This window comes from Jaculus jaculus, chromosome 4 (assembly GCF_020740685.1).
Source record: "Jaculus jaculus isolate mJacJac1 chromosome 4, mJacJac1.mat.Y.cur, whole genome shotgun sequence".
NCBI lineage: Eukaryota > Metazoa > Chordata > Mammalia > Rodentia > Dipodidae > Jaculus > Jaculus jaculus.
The window spans coordinates 155,978,615-155,995,518 of record NC_059105.1 but is presented as its reverse complement, the minus strand read 5'-3'; the positions used below and the strand labels follow the sequence as shown (position 1 = coordinate 155,995,518).

The following is a 16,904-nucleotide window of genomic DNA, read 5'->3' as shown; positions in this document are numbered from 1 at the left end:
ATTTAAAGGGACAAATCTCTACAGAATTCAGACAATAATCACTGACTCTAAGACATCTTAAAACTAGAGCGTGGTGGCGCACACCTTTAATCCCAGCACTCGGGAGGCAGAGGTAGGAGGATCACCATGAGTTCGAGGCCACCCTGAGACTACATAGTGAATTTCAAGTCAGCCCCACCTGGAGTGAGACCCTGCCTTGAAAAACTAAAAAAACTAAACAAACAAACAAACAAAAACCTAGAGCTCGGCATGGTGGGGTGTGCCTTTAATTCCAGCACTTAGGAGGCAGAGGTATTGCTGTGAGTTCAAGGCCACCCTGAGACTATGTAGTGAATTTTAGGTCATCCTGAGGTAGGATGAGACCCTACCTCAAAAAATCAAAACAAAACAAAACTAAACTAAACTAACCCTAAATCATGAAACTTTGGAAGGCATTACTGTATAACACTGATCTTTTTATTAACCAATGAAAAACCTTAAATGTGTTAAATAACCATCCCATTTAATATAGGGTAAAATCAGAACAATCAGGTACCCGGGCTGAATTCTTCAACAGGTTATTACACTCAATCACAATTTCCCTTTATACTTAGGTTATATGCAGTTCTGTTAATAGAGTTCAGAAGATTCCCGAATGGTTAGAAACACTATGAGAACTGGAATCTGAATACAATTATAATGTAGTTTTCAGTATTAAGATCCAGAAAACAACGTGCTAAGCAACCTGGAAGAGATGACATTCGCTGCCTGAGGTATAGAACAGAGACTTCAGCTTGATTCTTGACTTGCTACTGATCACATCTTACTTCCCCAAGAGCCCAAAGTTTACTTATAAGGATGGTTCAAATATATTACAAATTACAAAAACGCCAAAATCTTACATTCTAAATAGGACTCTAGATGGGAATGTGTTCAAGATAGTAAACATGGAAAAGTACCTACCTACTCCTGAGAGGTGAGTTCTGGATCCATGGCTTAATGGGCACTCTCGTAATTGGACACACCAGCTCAGAATATCAATATAGGGAACCTACAAAATCTTTTTTTCTTTTTCTTTTTCTGGTTTTTGGAGGTAGGGTCTCACTCTAGCTCAGGCTGACTTGGAATTCACTATGGAGTCTCAGGGTGGCCTCGAATTCACAGTGATCCTCCTACCTCTGCCTCCTGAGTGCTGGGATTAAAGGCGTGAGCCACCACACCTGGCTGATATATATGTATTTTTAAGGTAGGGTATCTGTCTAGTCCAGGTTGACCTGAATCTCATTCTCTAGTCCCAGACTGCCCTCTAACTCACAGTGATCCTCCTACCTCTACCTCCTGAGGGCTGGGATTAAAGGTGTGCGCCACCACACTGGCACTTGGTTTCTTTTTTCTTTGCTTTTTTTTTTTTTTATTATAAAACTCTTTTAAACTGAAAATTCTGACCAAATAAAATTGCTAAGTTTAAATGGCCCATGCCTTCCAAATGTCCACACATTCAAACTTTACATATATCTCTGCCTGCCAACTAAGGGCAAGCACAGGACCTCAGAGGAGAGATGTGAATGACACAGTGCCATAAACCAGAAAAGGCACTCATAGTCTCCTTAGGAGCAGCTGCTGAAGTGGTTCAGCAGCTCACGACTTCACAACTTAAGTTATGTTGAGGTATGGAAAATGACCAGAGAAAGGTCTCTATGTCATATGGGGACTGTATTCATAGAGAAATGCTTTACTCTTTATATGAGAAACAAGGCCACAGGACAAGGGGCATGGACCAACAACCAGAGAGAAAATGTGGATCTCCCATTGTGGCAGCCATCATTACTGCTTACTTACGTGATGGGCTGCTCCTCTGGATGCAGTGAGAAAGGATTTTAGTGCTTGATGACCAGGAGGGAGGAAAAAACCTCTTATATATGATTCTGCATGAGAAACGAATCTCCTTCAGCAGGCAGAGGAGTGAGGTGCTAGCACTGGAAGGCACTCAACTGAAGGGGAAGGCCCGGTAATAAAGCATGCAGAGAGCTAACATTAGAGCACAGTAAAATGCCACGAAACCCACAAGTTGGACAGACAGACAGACAAAACTGGATTCTTCTGTATGTGCCCCGAGAGAAAGCAGTGTTTCAACAGTTCTTTTAACGCTGAGGTTTAGCTGAAGGATGTCAGAAGGGGAACAAATATTGTCCTGTCCAAAGTGTGAGCAGAAAAGGAAAACAGAAAAACAAAGTTAGTGGATCAGAACTGCAGATTTGAGTATAGAATTCAATATGATCATTTCAGTTATATTCAGAGACACAAGTCCCAATACACTTTTATTATGAACAGTAAAAAAGAAAACAGTGAAAAACAAAATTGCAGAGACTCATGCAGGTAGAAAGACTGGTTTTTATTACCAAATAGCAACACAGAATACAATGATGGTGGCCAGTGTGACTGTTAGGATCAATAAACAGCTGGATCCTAGATTATAGCTGTGAGGCCTGGGGGTGGGGAGGCAATCTCCACTCTCCACCCTCATTGCTCCTATCAGTGGAGAAAGGCTAGGTCACACAGCAAGGACAGAGATGGGCTGGGCTCAGGAGGGAAGCCAGACTAATCAAGGAGGTTCAGAGTGAGGAAAGCCCTGCAGTTAAGGGGTCAATGAACCCAGTGATTTGTATTCCTCTAAAAGTCAGATCAAAGGGCTGGGGAGATGGATCAGTGCTTGCAAAGCCTGACAGCCTGGGTTCGATTCCCCAGTGCCCATGTACAAATTGATGCATTTGTCTGGACTTTCTTTGCAAAAGGCCATGGCATGCCCATCTCTCTCTCTCTCTCCCTTCTCTCTCTCTTTCTAAATAAAAAAGCAAATTAAGTCCACCTTAACCAAGTCTAGTTCACTTCTATGTACAACACAAATGTAGAGCAGTGAGGGACATTAAAGAGGCCTTTCAAAGTGAGTATTTCACATACTAATATATAAAAAACTCAAAAATCCCACTGAATTTGACCACCTGCAAGTAATCTTTAATACACAGCATCTAAGAATTCTATTACACCAAGCGCCACATGTACTCTCTCATATGTGGATCCTAGCTACAGATGACTGGGCTTCTGTGTGAGAATGAAAATACTTAGTAGCAGAGGCCAGTAAGTTGAAAAGGAGACATAAAGGGTGGAGAAAGGAAGGGAGGAGGATACTTAATAGGTTGATATTGTATACATGTAATTACAATGATTGTAATGGGGTGGTAATATGATGGAGAATGGAATTTCAAATGGGAAAGTGTGGGGGTGGGGAGGGAGGGAATTACCATGGGATATAGTTTAAAATAATGGAAAATGTTAATAAAAATTAAAAAAAAAAAGAAAATAAAACAAAACAAAAAAGAAAAAAAAAAGAATAAATTTTCCATCATCTATAAGGAAAAAAAAAAAAAAAGAATTCTATTACATAAAATGTTGGACTCAGTGGATGAAAAGATGGGTCAGCAATTAAGGCACTTGCCTGCCAAGCCTACGGACCTGCGCTCAATTCCCTAGTTCCCACATGATGCCAGATATGCAAGGTGGCTCATGTGTCTGTTCATTTGCACTGGCTAGAGGCCCTTGTGTGCCCATTTTCTCTCTTCCTCTACCCTCCCCTCTCTCAAATAAATAAATAGGAGTATTTCTTAAAAAAACATATTGTAGGGTGGAGAGATGGCTTAGTGATTAAGGCTCTTGCCTGCAAAGCCTAAGGACTCATTTCAACTCTCCAAGTCCCACGTAAGCCAGACAGGCAGTGACACAAGTACGCAAGGTTGCACACAGGCACAAGGAGGTGCGTGCGACTGGAGTCTGTAGTGGCTGGAAGTCCTGATGTGCCAATTCTCTCCCTCTTACATTAAAAATAGGGGGGAGGGCTGGAGAGATGACTTAGCAGTTAAGTGCTTACCTGTGAAGCCTAAGGACCCCAGTTCAAGGCTAAATTCCCCAGGACCCACGTTAGCCAGATGCGCAAGGTGGGACATGCACCTGTAGTTCATTTGCAGTGGCTGGAGGCCCTGGAACACCCATTCTCTCTTTCTCTCTACCTACCTGTTGCTCTCAAATAAATAAATAAAAATAAACAAAAAAAATTAAAAAGAAAAAGGACTGGAGAGATAGCTTAGCAGTCAAGGCCTTTGCCTACAAAGCCAAAGAATCCTGGTTCAATTTTCCAGGACCCACGTAAGCCAGATGCACAAGGGGGTGCATGCAGCCAGAGTTCCTTTGCAGTGGCTGGAGGTCCTGGTGTGCCCATTCTCTCACTCTGTCTCTCCCCCTTTCTGTCTCAATTAAATAAATAAATAAATAAAATATTTTATTTTTACTTACTTATTTGACAGAGAAAGAGGGAGAGCGAGAGGGAGAGAATGAGCATGTCAGGGCCTCCAGTCACTGCAAAGGACTCCAGATGCATGTGCATCCTTGTGCATCTGGCTTACGTGGGTACTGGGGAATTGAACCTGGGCCCTTTGGCTTTGCAGGCCAATCCTAGATTACAGCTGTGAGGCCTGGAGCCTACTAAGCCATTCCACCAGCCCATAAAATATATATTAAAAAAAAAAAAAAAAAAGAATCAGTTAAAAGAAAAAAAAAGGCCAGATTAAGGCCTGTGCCACAATGTCCATTTTCTTTTTTTTGAGACAGAGTCTCTCACTATAGCTGGAGCTCACTGATTCAGCTATACTAACTAGCCAACAAGTCCTGGGGATCCTCCTGCTTACCAACTCCCTAGCACTGGGATTACAGGCACATGCCACTATGCTTGGCTTTTACATGGGTATTGGGATCTGAATTCATGTCTTCATGCTTGCATAACAAACACTTTACCCACTGGGAGATCTTTCTAGGCCCCAAATTATGGCCCAAGCTGACCTCAAAGTTGTGACTCTCCAATATCATCTCTTCAGCAACTGCCTGTTGGCACAGATCACCACACTAGGTAAGGACTTCTGTACTTGGGCATGTTACATGTTAGCAACACTGGAAACTGGGTGAAGTGTACATAGGAACTCAATCCAATTTTGGTAACAGTTTTAGAAGTCTAAAGTTATTTCAAAATCAGCATATTATTTAAACATATTAAAATCAAGTGGTGTGCTGGAAGAATAGCTTAGCAGTCGAGTCCTTGCAAGCCGATCCTCTCTCTCTCTCTCTCTCTCAAATAAATACATAAATATTTTTTTAAAAATATATTTTATTTATTTACTTGAGAGACAGAGAAAATGGGCATGCCAAGGCCTCTAGCCACTGTAAACAAACTCCAGATGCATGTGCCACCTTATGCACGGGGAACTTTACGTGGGTCTTGGTGAATCAAACCCAGGTTCTTTGGCTTTGCTGGCAAATGCCTTAACCATTAAGCCATCTCTCTAGCCCAATTAAAAAAAAAAAATTATTAAAGCAAGTGTTGGCAGAAATAGAAGGATCATTGTGAGTCTGAGGCCAGCCTGGGACTACAGAGTGAGTTCCAGGTCAACCTGGGGCTAGAGTGAGACCCTATCCCTGCGGGGGAGGGGGAAGTGTTAAAAATTGAACCCAACTGAAGCATTCTCATCTGAGAAATACTGGTGTCAAAAGAATAGATCCTGCTGTGTGTAGTTATACTTAAGTCAGTTAATGGGGGTATTTAAGATAATATAGTATCTTTTCACTAGTTACAAATTTAGAATTATTGCTGGGTGTGGTGGCACATGCCTTTAATTCCAGCACTCGGGAGGCAGAGGTAGGAGGATCACCGTTTGTTTGAGGCCACCCTGTTCCAGGTCAGCCAAAAGCCAAAAAACCAAATTTAGAATTATTTAAAATTTGCATATTTGAAAAAAAAGAATTAAAAAATTGTATATTTGATTTATTTTTAAATTTTTTTTATTGATTTGAGAGAAGGGGAGAATGGGTGCACTAGGGCCTCCAGCCACTGCAAACAAACTCCAGATGCTTGCACCCCTTGTGCTTTTGGCTAACGTGGGTCCTGGGGAATCGAACTGGGGTCCTTTGGCTTTAAAGGCAAACGCCTTAACTGTCTCTTCAGCCCATATTTGACTTCTTTAAAGGTCTTTGGGGCTGGAAAGATGGTTTAGTGGTTAAGGCACTTATCTGTGAAGCCTAAGGACCCAGGTTCACATAAAGCCAGATGTACATGGTGGTCCATCCTTCTGGAGTTCATTTGCAGTGGCTATAGGCCCTGAGTGCCCATTCTCTCTATCTTCCTCATTCTCTCTCTCAAGTAGTAATAATGATGATGATGATGATGATGTCTTTGGAAATAAGGGAAACTTAAAATTGACTTATTGTTTTGGTTTCTTGAGGTAGGGTCTCACTAGCTCAGTCTGACCTGGAACTCACTATGTAGTCTCAGGGTGGCCTCAAACTCTTGGTGATCCTCATACAGACTCTGCCTCCTGAGTACTAGGATTAAAGGCATGCACCACCACACCGAGGTCTGGCACAGGCTGACCTGACACTCACTGTGTAGTCCCAGACTGGCTTGGAACACTTGGTATTCCTATTTTTGTCTCCCAAGTTCTGGGATTAAGGGCATGTACCACCATGCTTAGCCCTTGGTTTTATTCTCATAACACAATATCCTGTTAGTGGTGACCAATTTAGTTCAGAGCTAGTCCTAATAAAATTGTATGCCTTGCATTTCTGATGGACTTTAAGAAAATAGTACCCCAATCTATTTAGGCAACATAGAAACATGAATAAATTTACCTGAGGTACACCAATTTTTCTGCAAGCTTCTAAGAAATTCTCCACATTTCGCCTGCATTTTGCCATTGTTAATTTAGGCTGCAATGAAAAAAGAAAGGAGGAAAACTGTAGTATCACAAAAGAACTAAAAAAAATTGTAAACTTAAAAATTTTTTTTTTCCCAGGGTTGGAGAGATGGCTTAGCAGTTAAGGTGCTTGCCTGCAAAACTGCACAACCCAAGTTCGATTTCCCGGGACCCATGTAAGTCACATGCACAAAGCAGCACATGTGTGTGGAGTTTGTCTGCAGTGGCTGTGCTCATTCTTTCTCTGGAATTCACTAGCTAGTCTCGGGAGGGCCTTAAACTCACAGTGATCCTCCAGAGTGGTGGGATTAAAGGTGTGTGCCACCATGCCAGGCTGAAAACATTTTATTTTAGTTTTTATTTATTTATTTATCATTACTATTTTTAAAAAAACATTTTTTGTTTTTCAATGCAGGAGTTCACTCTAGCCCAGGCTGACCTGAAATTCACTATGGAGTCTCAGGGTGGCCTTGAACTCACGGCAATCCTATCTCTGCTTCCCAAGTGCTGGGATTGAAGGTGTGTACCACCATACCCGACTTTGGTTTTTTTAAATAAATATTTTATTGTATTTCCTCATCTGGGGCGGGGGGGGGGGAGGGAGAATGGATGCACCAGGCCTACAGCCACTGCAAACTCCAGACACATGCAACACTTGTGAATCTGGCTTATGAGGGTACTGGAGAATCAAACCTAGGTCCTTTGGCTTTGTAGGCAAGCACCTTAGCAGCTAAGCTTGTTTTTAAAAAATATTTAATTTATTTATTTGAGAGAGAGAGAGACAGACAGAAAGAGAGAGAGAGAGAGTGGGTGCGCCAGAGCCTCTAGCCACTGCAAAGAAACTCCAAAAGCATGTGCCATCTTGTGCATCCGGCTTATGTGGGTCCAGGGGAACCTGGGTCCTTAGATTTCATAGGCAAGCGCTTTAACTGTTAAGCCATCTCTCCAGCCATTTTTTTGTTTGTTTGTTTGTTTTTGAGGTATGGTTTCACTCTACCCCAGGCTGAGATTATAGATCCCAGCACACTGATGGCAACATAGGAGACAAAGACAAAAATTTTCCACATGCTCAAGGCAAGTGAAGTAAACAACAATGAGAATGACAACAAGAATGAGAGAGAGCTGCGTGGGGTGGCGCATCCCTTTAATCCTAGCCCTGGGGAGGCAGAGGTAGGAGGGTCACTGTGAGTTTGAAGCCACCCTGAGACTACATAGTGAATTCCAGGTCAGCCTGGGCTAGAGTAAGACCCTACCATGGGGAGGGGGTGGGGAGAATGAGAGAGAAACCCTACCTCAAAGTGAGGTGGAATGTAAGGACTGACACCTAGAAGTTGCCCCAAAACCTCCACACATGCCTATGTCCATGCCATGTGTGCATGTGCACACACACACAAACACACACAGAGGGAGGGAAGAAAGGAAGAAAGCTGCAGAGATGTCTCAGCGGTTAAGTGTGCTTCCTATATACAACATGAGGGTGTGTGGGGGAATTAGCCTCCAGAGTTTGAATCTCCAGATCTTAAGTAAAGAGCTGGGTGTGGCCACAGACACTTGTAGCCTCAGTGCTGTAGGAGAGTAGAGACCAAAGAAATCATCAGAGCACCTCAATCTCCAGAATCAGTAGAGAGACTCCTGCTCAAAACTAGGCTGGTTCAGGCTGGAGAGATGGCTTAGCGGTTATGCACTTGCCTGTGAAGCCTAAGGACCCTGGTTCCAGGCTCGGTTCCCCAGGCCCCACGTTAGCCAGATGCATAAGGGGGCGCACACATCTGGAGTTCGTTTGCAGTGGCTGGAAGCCTTGGGGCGCCCATTCTCAATCTCACTCTATCTGCCTCTTTTTCTCTCTGTCACTCTCAAACAAATAAATAAAAATGAACAAAAAAAAATAAAAAGGGGAAAGTGTGGGGGGGAGGCAATTACCATGGGATTTTTTTTATAATTATGGAAAATGCTAATAAAAATTTAAAAAAAAATTAAAAAAAAAATTAAAAACTGGACTGGTTGGATAAGCAATGAAACAGGACACCAGACATTACACTCTGGCTACACCACAGATCAGTATCCCCAGCTGCAGAAGAGTGCGTGGGGTGCCTAGTCCCCACACACTCATACACATGCACACACTAAGGAGGAGACGCTCTAGGAGAAAAGAACATGGACATAAAAAGAAAATTTAAAAATATATTTATTTATTTGACAGAGAAAGAGGGAGACACACACACACACACACACACACACACAGAGAGAGAGAGAGAGAGAGAGAGAGAGAGAAAGAGAGAGAGAGAGAGAGAATATAGATGCGCCAGCACCTCCAGTCACTGCAAATGAACTCCAGACGCATGTGTCCCCTTGTACATCTAGCTAACACGGGTCCTGGGGAATCAAAGCAAGGTCCTTTGTCTTCGCAGGCAAATGCCTTAACCACTAAACCATCTCTCCAGCCCAACATGGACATTTTGTTCTACAAATAAGGGAAACTTAAGTTTCTGAAAATTCACTGTCCCAACACCAACACTGATAGAAGGGCAGAGTGAGACAGGCCTGATTTTATAGGTAGAAATATAGTTATGTTTCTATATGAAACAAAATATAAAAGAACAGCTGAATATAGTGGCACATGCCTTTAAACCCAACATTTGGGATCAGTGTGAGTTTGAGGCCACTCTGAGACTACACAGTGAATTCCAGGTTTGTTGGGGTTAAAGCAAGACCCTATCTAGAAGAACCAAAAAAAAGGTGGGGGGGGGAGAGCTTAATGGCTTAGTAGTTAAGGATCTTGCATGCAAAGCCAAAGGTCCCAGGTTTGATTCCCTACGATCCATGTAAACCAGACACACAAGGTGCTCCATGCATCTGGAGTTCGTTTGCAGTGGCTGGAGACTCCTGTCATGCTCATTCCCTCCTGCTTCTCTTTCTCAAATAAATAAATAAATAAAAATTAAAAGGATCTTCTCTCTCTCTCAAATAAAGAAAGAAAGAAAAGAAAAGAAAAAGAAATAGGGCTGGAGAGATTGGCTCAGCGGTTAAGCGCTTGCCTGTGAAGCCTAAGGACCCCGGTTCGAGGCTCGGTTCCCCAGGTCCCACGTTAGCCAGACGCACAAGGAGGCGCATGCGTCTGGAGTTTGTTTGCAGAGGCTGGAAGCCCTGCCGCGCCCATTCTCTCTCTCTCTCTCTCTGCCTCTTCCTCTGTCACTCTCAAATAAATAAATAAAAACAAAAAAAATTAAAAAAAAAAAAAAAAAGAAAAAGAAATAAATTATTAGTAAAAATGGGTTCAGGGGCCGGATAGATGGCTCAGCCAGTAAGGCACTTCACTGCAAAGCCTAATTACTTGAGTTGGATTCCCCAGTATCCACGTAAAGCCAGATGCACAAGCGGTACATGCATCTGGAGTTCATTTGCAATGGCTGGAGGCCCAAGTGCCCCATTATTTTTCTGTCTCTTTTCTCTCTGCTTGCAAATATATAAATAAAAATATTTTTTTAAAAAAGGATTCAAAGATGGATTCAGGTCTGGAAGCATACACATCTATTATTACTTTTTCTTTTCTTTTTAAAATTTAGACAGACAGAGACGGGTGTGGTGGCGCATACCTTTAATCCCAGCACTCAGGAAGGCAAAGGTAGGAGGATTGCCATGAGTTTGAGGCCACCCTGAGACTCCATAGTGAATTCCAGGTCAGCCTGGGCTAGAGTGAGAGCCTACCTCGAAAAACAAAACACAAAAAAAAAAGAGAGAGAGAGAGAATGAGAATGGCCGCATCAAGGCCTCCAGGCATCGCAAACGAATTCCAGATGTGTGGACCACCATGTGTATCTGGCCTATGTGAGTTCTGGGTCTTTAGGCTTTGCAGTGCTTCAACCTCTAAGCCATCTCTCCAGCCCCATCACTTTTTCTTTTTTTTTTTTTTTTTTTCCCCGAGGTAGGGTCTCACTCTAGCCCAGGCTGACCTGGACTTCACTATGGAGTCTCAGGGTGGCCTTGAACTCACGGCAATCCGCCTACCTCTGCCTCCCGAGTGCTGGGATTAAAGGCGTGCGCCACCACGCCCGGCCCCATCACTTTTTCAGTCCCCTCACCCCTCTGCCCAGGTAGGGTCTTACTCTAGCCCCCCTGAGTGCTGGGAGACTCCTGGCCTCTTATTAACCCATTTAATGTACTGCTGTAAATTTTTATTTATGTGTTTCTTTTTTTTCCCTAGCAATGAGACCAAGAAAGCAGGAATAAAGGCCTAGCATCCAGCACAGGACCTGCCACGTTGCTGAACAATGTCTGATGAGCAGCAGCACTGTAACTTACCACAGCTGGTGAGGGGACATGAATACTGGGCACAGAGCGAGGGCGCACATGATTGGCTAAATGGCAAAGAACAACGCCATCAGTTAGAGCTGCTCCAAGATCACAAGGCAGAGACACTTTTAACCGGTACTCAATATGCTGCAAAGACAGGAAAATGTAATGCGTTAACTGAAGAGTGATTAACACATAGGATAGAAAGGAATGACAATGGGGTACATTTCATTAGAAACCCAGAAGAAAGCCGGATGCGGTAGCATGTGCCTGTGATCCCAGCACTTGGGAGACTAGTGAAGTGGGAGGACCACTGCAAGCTCGAGGCCAGTCTACAGTGAGACTCTGTCCCCAAACAGCAAGCAAAAATCCAGAGAAAAAGGACGTGATTTATATGCTACAATTCCTACTGGTTTTGTTATTTTTTTTGTTCTTTAAAAAAAAATTATTTATTTATTTGAGAACAATAGAGAAAGAGGGAGACAGAGAGAGAAAGAATGGGTGCATGAGGGCCTCCAGCCACTGCAAATGAACTCCAGACACGTGCGCCCCCTTGTGCATCTGGCTTATACGTGGGTCCTGGGGAATCGAGCCTTGAACTTGGGTCTTTAGGCTTCACAGGCAAGTGCTTAACGGCTAAGCCATCTCTCCAGCCCTTTTTTTGGTTTTTGAGGTAGGGTTTCACTCTAGCTCAGGCTGACCTGTAATTCACAATGTAGTCTCAGGCTGGCCTTAAATTCTTGGCGATCCTCCTAACCTATCTCTCAGGTGCTGGCATGAAAGGTGTATGCCACCACACCTGGCTTTTTTTGTTTTTTTGAAGTAGAGTCTTACTCTAGCCCAGGCTGACCTGGAACTCACTTTGTATTCCCAGACTGGCCTCAAACGAACTCAGTGATCCTCCTACCTCTGCCTCCCTGGTGCTGGGATTAAAGGCGTGTGCCACCATGCACGATTATTATTATTATTTTTGGAGACAAGGTCTCATTTATCTCAGTCTGGCCTCTAAGTGATCATGTAGTAAAGGATGACCTTGAACTTCTAACCCTCCTGTATGTAACTCCCAGAGTTGAGTGTACAGATATGTATGAGAGTGGATGGGGTCTCACCCCAACACACACACACACACACACACACACACACACACACACACACACACACACAAAGACATCAAAGAGAAAAGGCTCTATGAGAAGAGGACAACAAGCCCAATTTAGGCAGCGCTAAGGATTGAACTTGAGCTTAAAGCATGCTACGCATGTATGCTAGCAACTGAGCTAAAACATTAGCCCCTTCCTTATTTTATCTTCTATCTCAAATCAATAACTCACAGAGATCCAATCCATATGAACTGCAACAAGGCCATAGTACAAAAATTCAAAAGAAATTCACATACAGCTGCATGATTAAAAAATAATTGGAGGGCTGGAGAAATGGCTTAGCGGTTAAGCGCTTGCCTGTGAAGCCTAAGGACCCCGGTTCGAGGCTCGGTTCCCCAGGTCCCACGTTAGCCAGATGCACAAGGGGGCGCATGTGTCTGGAGTTCGTTTGCAGGGGCTGGAAGCCCTGGCGCCGCCCATTCTCTCCCTCTTCCTCTGTCTTTCTCTCTGTGTCTGTCGCTCTCAAATAAATAAATAAATAAATGAACAAAAAAATATTTAAAAAAAAATAATTGGAAAAGGCTGGGAATGCTAGCACATGTCTTTAATCCCAGCCCTTGGGAGTCAGAGGCAGGAGGATCGCCATAAGTCTTAGGTCACCCTGAGATTACAGAGTGAATTCTAGGTCAACCTGGGATAACGAGAGCATACCTCGGAAAAAACAAACGAACAACAACAAAAATGTGGAAAGGGGATGTGGAGAGATGGCTGAGAGGTTAAGGCACTTGCCTACAAAGCCTAAGGACCAAGATTCTATTTCCCAGTACCCATATAAGCCAGATGCACAAGGTAGCACATGCATCTGGAGTTTGTTTGCAGCTGCTGGATTCCCTGGCAGGCCCATTTTCTCTATCTGCCTGTTAAATAAACAAACAAATGAATAAGATATACAAAAACAGTTGGGAAAGGCCTGTTACACCTATAATTCCAGTACTTGAAAACCACATGGAGGAGGACTGAGTTCAGGGCCAGTCTGGCTACATAATGAGACAATATCTTAAAACAACACAGCAACAAAAAGGGCTGAAGAGATGGCGCAGCGGTTCAAGATGCTTGCTTGCAAAGCCTTCTAGCCTGGTGTGCTGGTTTGATTCAGGGGTTCCCCACAAACTTAGGTGTTCTAAATGCTAGGTTCCCAGCTGATGGAGATTTGGGAATATACGCCTCCTGGAGGCAGTGTATTGTTAGGGGTGGGCTTATGGATATTATAGCCAGTTTCCCCTTGCCAGTGTTTGGCACTCTCCTGTTCCTGTCTGTTGTCCACCTGGTGTTTTCAAGGAGGTGATGTCCATCCTTTGCTCAAGCCATAATTTTCTCCTGCCATCATGGAGTGTCCCATCGAGTCTGTAAACCAAAATAAACCGTTTTTTCTACAAGCTTCTCTTGGTCAGGTGATTTTTTTTGGGGGGTGGGCACTGAGGCAGTGTCTTACTCTAGCTCAGGCTGACCTGGAATTCACTGTGTATTCTCAGCATGGCCTCAATCAAGGCAATCCTCCTACCTCTGCCTCCTGAGTGCTGGGATTAAAGGTGTGCACCACCACAATTGGTTTGGCCAGGTGATTTTTGCCAGCACTGCAAACCTGACTGCAACAGTAAAGTTGGTACCAAGAGTGGGGTCATTGCTGCTTGAAAACTGATTATGTGGCTTTGGCCTTTGGAGCTGATTTTCAAGAGGAATGTAGAAGGATTTGAAATCTTGGCCTAAGAGATGCCTTGCAGCACTGTAAGTATATCCTGGTCTGAGTTGAAAGACTTGAATGCAGTAAGAACTATGAACTGTTAGGTTTGACTTATGAAGGTGAGAAAGCGTTGCCTGAACCGGGCCAGGAGCAGTTGGTGTGAGAGGCTTGCTGCTATGCCCATGTCCTGAGAATTTGTGCATTGTGTAGAAATGGGACTGGTGTGAGCAGAAGGATATGGCACAAAAATGAAAACTTTGGGATGAAACTGTTGCCTGAAACTGAATGCAGCTGCAATTGTATGAGAGATGACAACCATTGAGATTGGACCAGTTGATGGGCACTGGGGCAACAGGAAGAATGTAGTTTTTTTTTTTTTTTTTTTTTTTTTTGAGGTAGGGTCTCACTCTAGCTCACACTGACCTGGAATTAACTATGTAGTTTCAGGGTGGCCTCAAACTCATGGTGATCCTCTTACCTCTGCCTCCTGAATACTAGGATTAAAGGTATGCACCACCATGCCTGGTTTGAGAATGTAGACTTTTGTGAAGGGGCCTGAATGCTCAAGGAGTGTTCTGTTCTTCAATGTTCTTCAAAATCTGCTTTATTCCCCCCTGGACTAACAAATTGGCACTCCACCTGCTTTTATAGAGTATAAAAAATGCAAGAAAGAGAGAGAGGGTTATTGAATTTGCAGCATGATCTTGTGTTTTGGAAATGGCCATGGGCAGTGCAAAGGTTTGCTGGATTGCCTGCATGGAGACCCAGTGGAGTAATAAGGCTGAGCTGTTGGTTGCAATGGAGACCCAGTGCAGATACTGACCTGATGGCAACACCTGGGTTTAATTCCCTGGTACCTATGTAAAGTTGGATGCACTCAGCAGAGACCCTAGAATACTCATTCACACAAATGCAAATAAATAAGTAAAACTGGAACGAGGAGCTGGAGAAATGGCCCAGCAGTTAAAGGTACTTGCTTGTAGGACTTGGCAACCCAGGTTCAATTCCCCAGTGCCACAAGACTGATGCATGTGTCTTCAGTTCATTTGGGTGGCAAGATGCCCTGGTACAGCCATAGTCTATTCCCCTCCTTAAAAGAAATTGAAATGAGTATTTAAAAAAAAAAAAAAAAAGCAAAAGGGCTGGGGAGATAGCAGTGAAGGCACTTGCTTGAGAAACCTAAGGACCCAGGTTCGATTCTCCAGTAACCATGTATATCAGATGTACAAGGTAGCACATGCATCTGGAGATCATTTGCAATGGCTAGAAGCCTTGGTATGCCAATTCTCTTTCTCTATCAGCCTGCCCCCCCTCCCCAATAAATAGATAAACTATTTAGGGGGAAAAAATAACAAGAAACAACAAAAACCCAAAACTGAATTTTTACCCAATTCAAAAACAAAATAACCAATCTTTCAGTATAGATGGGTAATATGTGTATGTGGTACACACATATTCTCTCTTTCATCTTGCTTTGTAGCACAGGGTGGTCCAAACTGGTAATCTTTCTGCCTCAGACTCAAGTGCTAGGATTATAGACACATATTATCATGGCTGCTGCAAGCAAACTCCATATGTATGCGCCACTTTATCTATATGCCTTTACATGGGTACTTATGGGAAACTGAACCTGGGTAATTAGGCTTTGCAAGCAAGCGCCTTAAATGCTAAGCCATTTCTCCAGCCCTAAATTATTACTCTTATTTTTTAAAAAATCCCTTTTTCTTTTGGTTTTTGAGGTATGATCTTGCTCTAGCCTAGGCTATCCTGGAATTCACTATGTAGTCTCAGGGTGGCCTTGAACTCAAGGTGATCCTCCTACACTACTGTTTTCTAAGTGCTGGGATTAAAGTGTCACATGGCCAGCGTAAGAATTGTTTATAACATGAAGCAGAAAATAAACTTTTTTAGTTTTTTTTTTTGTTCTGTTTTTCAAGGTAGGGTCTCACTGTAGCCCAGGCTGACCTGGAATTCACTATGTAGTCTCAGGGTAGCCTGGAACTCACAGTGACCCTCCTACCTCTGCCTCTCGAGTGCTGGAATTAAAGGCATGTGCCACCATACCCAGCTTAAGAAGTTTTTTTTTAAATCTTTTTATTTATTTATTTGAGATCGACAGAGGGATAGAGGCAGAGAAAGAGAGACAGAGAGAGAATGGGCACGCCAGGGCCTCCAGCCACTGCAAACGAACTCTAGATGCATGTGCCCCCTTGTGCATCTGGCTAACGTGGGTCCTGGGGAGCCAAGCCTTGAACCGGGGTCCTTAGGCTTCACAGGCAAGCGCTTAACCGCAAAGCCATCTCTCCAGCCCAAGAAGTTTTTTTAATTAAGTAACTTTATTTATTTGAAAAAGAGAGAGAGAGAGAGAGAAAGACAGACAGACAGAGAGAAAGAGGGTGAGCATAGGCACACCAGGGCCTCCTGTCAATGTAAATGAATTCTAGATATGTACGCCACTTTGTGCATCTGACTTTACGTGGGTACTGGGGAGTCAAACCAAGTCAAGCTTTGTAAGAAAGTGCATTTAACTACTGAGCCATCTCTCCAGCTCTGAAATGTGCTGGGATTAAAGGCCTGTGCCACCACACCTAGCTTCATAGGATTTTTTCCCCCATTGTTTTCTTTCTTTTTGTCAGGTATGGCTTTGCTCTAACCCAAGCTGACCTATCTTAGTGTGGCCTCAAACTCATGCCAATCATCTTACTTCTGCCTCCAAAGTACTGGGATTAAAGGTGTGCGCCACCATGCCTGGCTTCCCCCCCCATTTTTAAAACAATATTTTATTTATTTACTTGAGAGAGACAGAAAGAGAGGGCCTCTAGCCACTGGAAACAAACTCCAGACATATGTACCACCTTCAGTATCTGACTTATGTGGGTACTGGGGAATCGAACCTGGGTCCTTAGGTTTCGCAGGCAAAAGCTTTACCCACTAAGTCATCTCTCTTGAAAAACCCCTTTTTTCATTTTTTTTTTAGTAACTAAAGTTCAAAAGAATTTCCTT

The 16,904-nt window shown here is 43.4% G+C and overlaps 1 protein-coding gene across 5 annotated transcripts in view; it reads right to left on the bottom strand.

Moving 5' to 3' along the window:
- Lrch3 (leucine rich repeats and calponin homology domain containing 3) overlaps positions 1–16,904 on the bottom strand; it is a 118,930-nt gene that overhangs the window by 5,745 nt on the left and 96,281 nt on the right. For 4 of the 5 annotated variants that reach the window (XM_045147418.1, XM_045147421.1, XM_045147419.1 and 1 more), the window contains 3 exons: positions 11,070–11,207; positions 6,706–6,783; positions 1,353–2,170 (listed from right to left, as the gene is read on the bottom strand). In XM_045147418.1, coding sequence (XP_045003353.1) covers positions 1,967–2,170; positions 6,706–6,783; positions 11,070–11,207 — 420 coding nt within the window. In that variant the 3' untranslated portion in view covers positions 1,353–1,966. Of the gene's footprint in view, positions 1–1,352; positions 2,171–6,705; positions 6,784–11,069; positions 11,208–16,904 lie in introns of those variants that run through there. The other variant, XM_045147420.1, reaches the window with a different exon arrangement.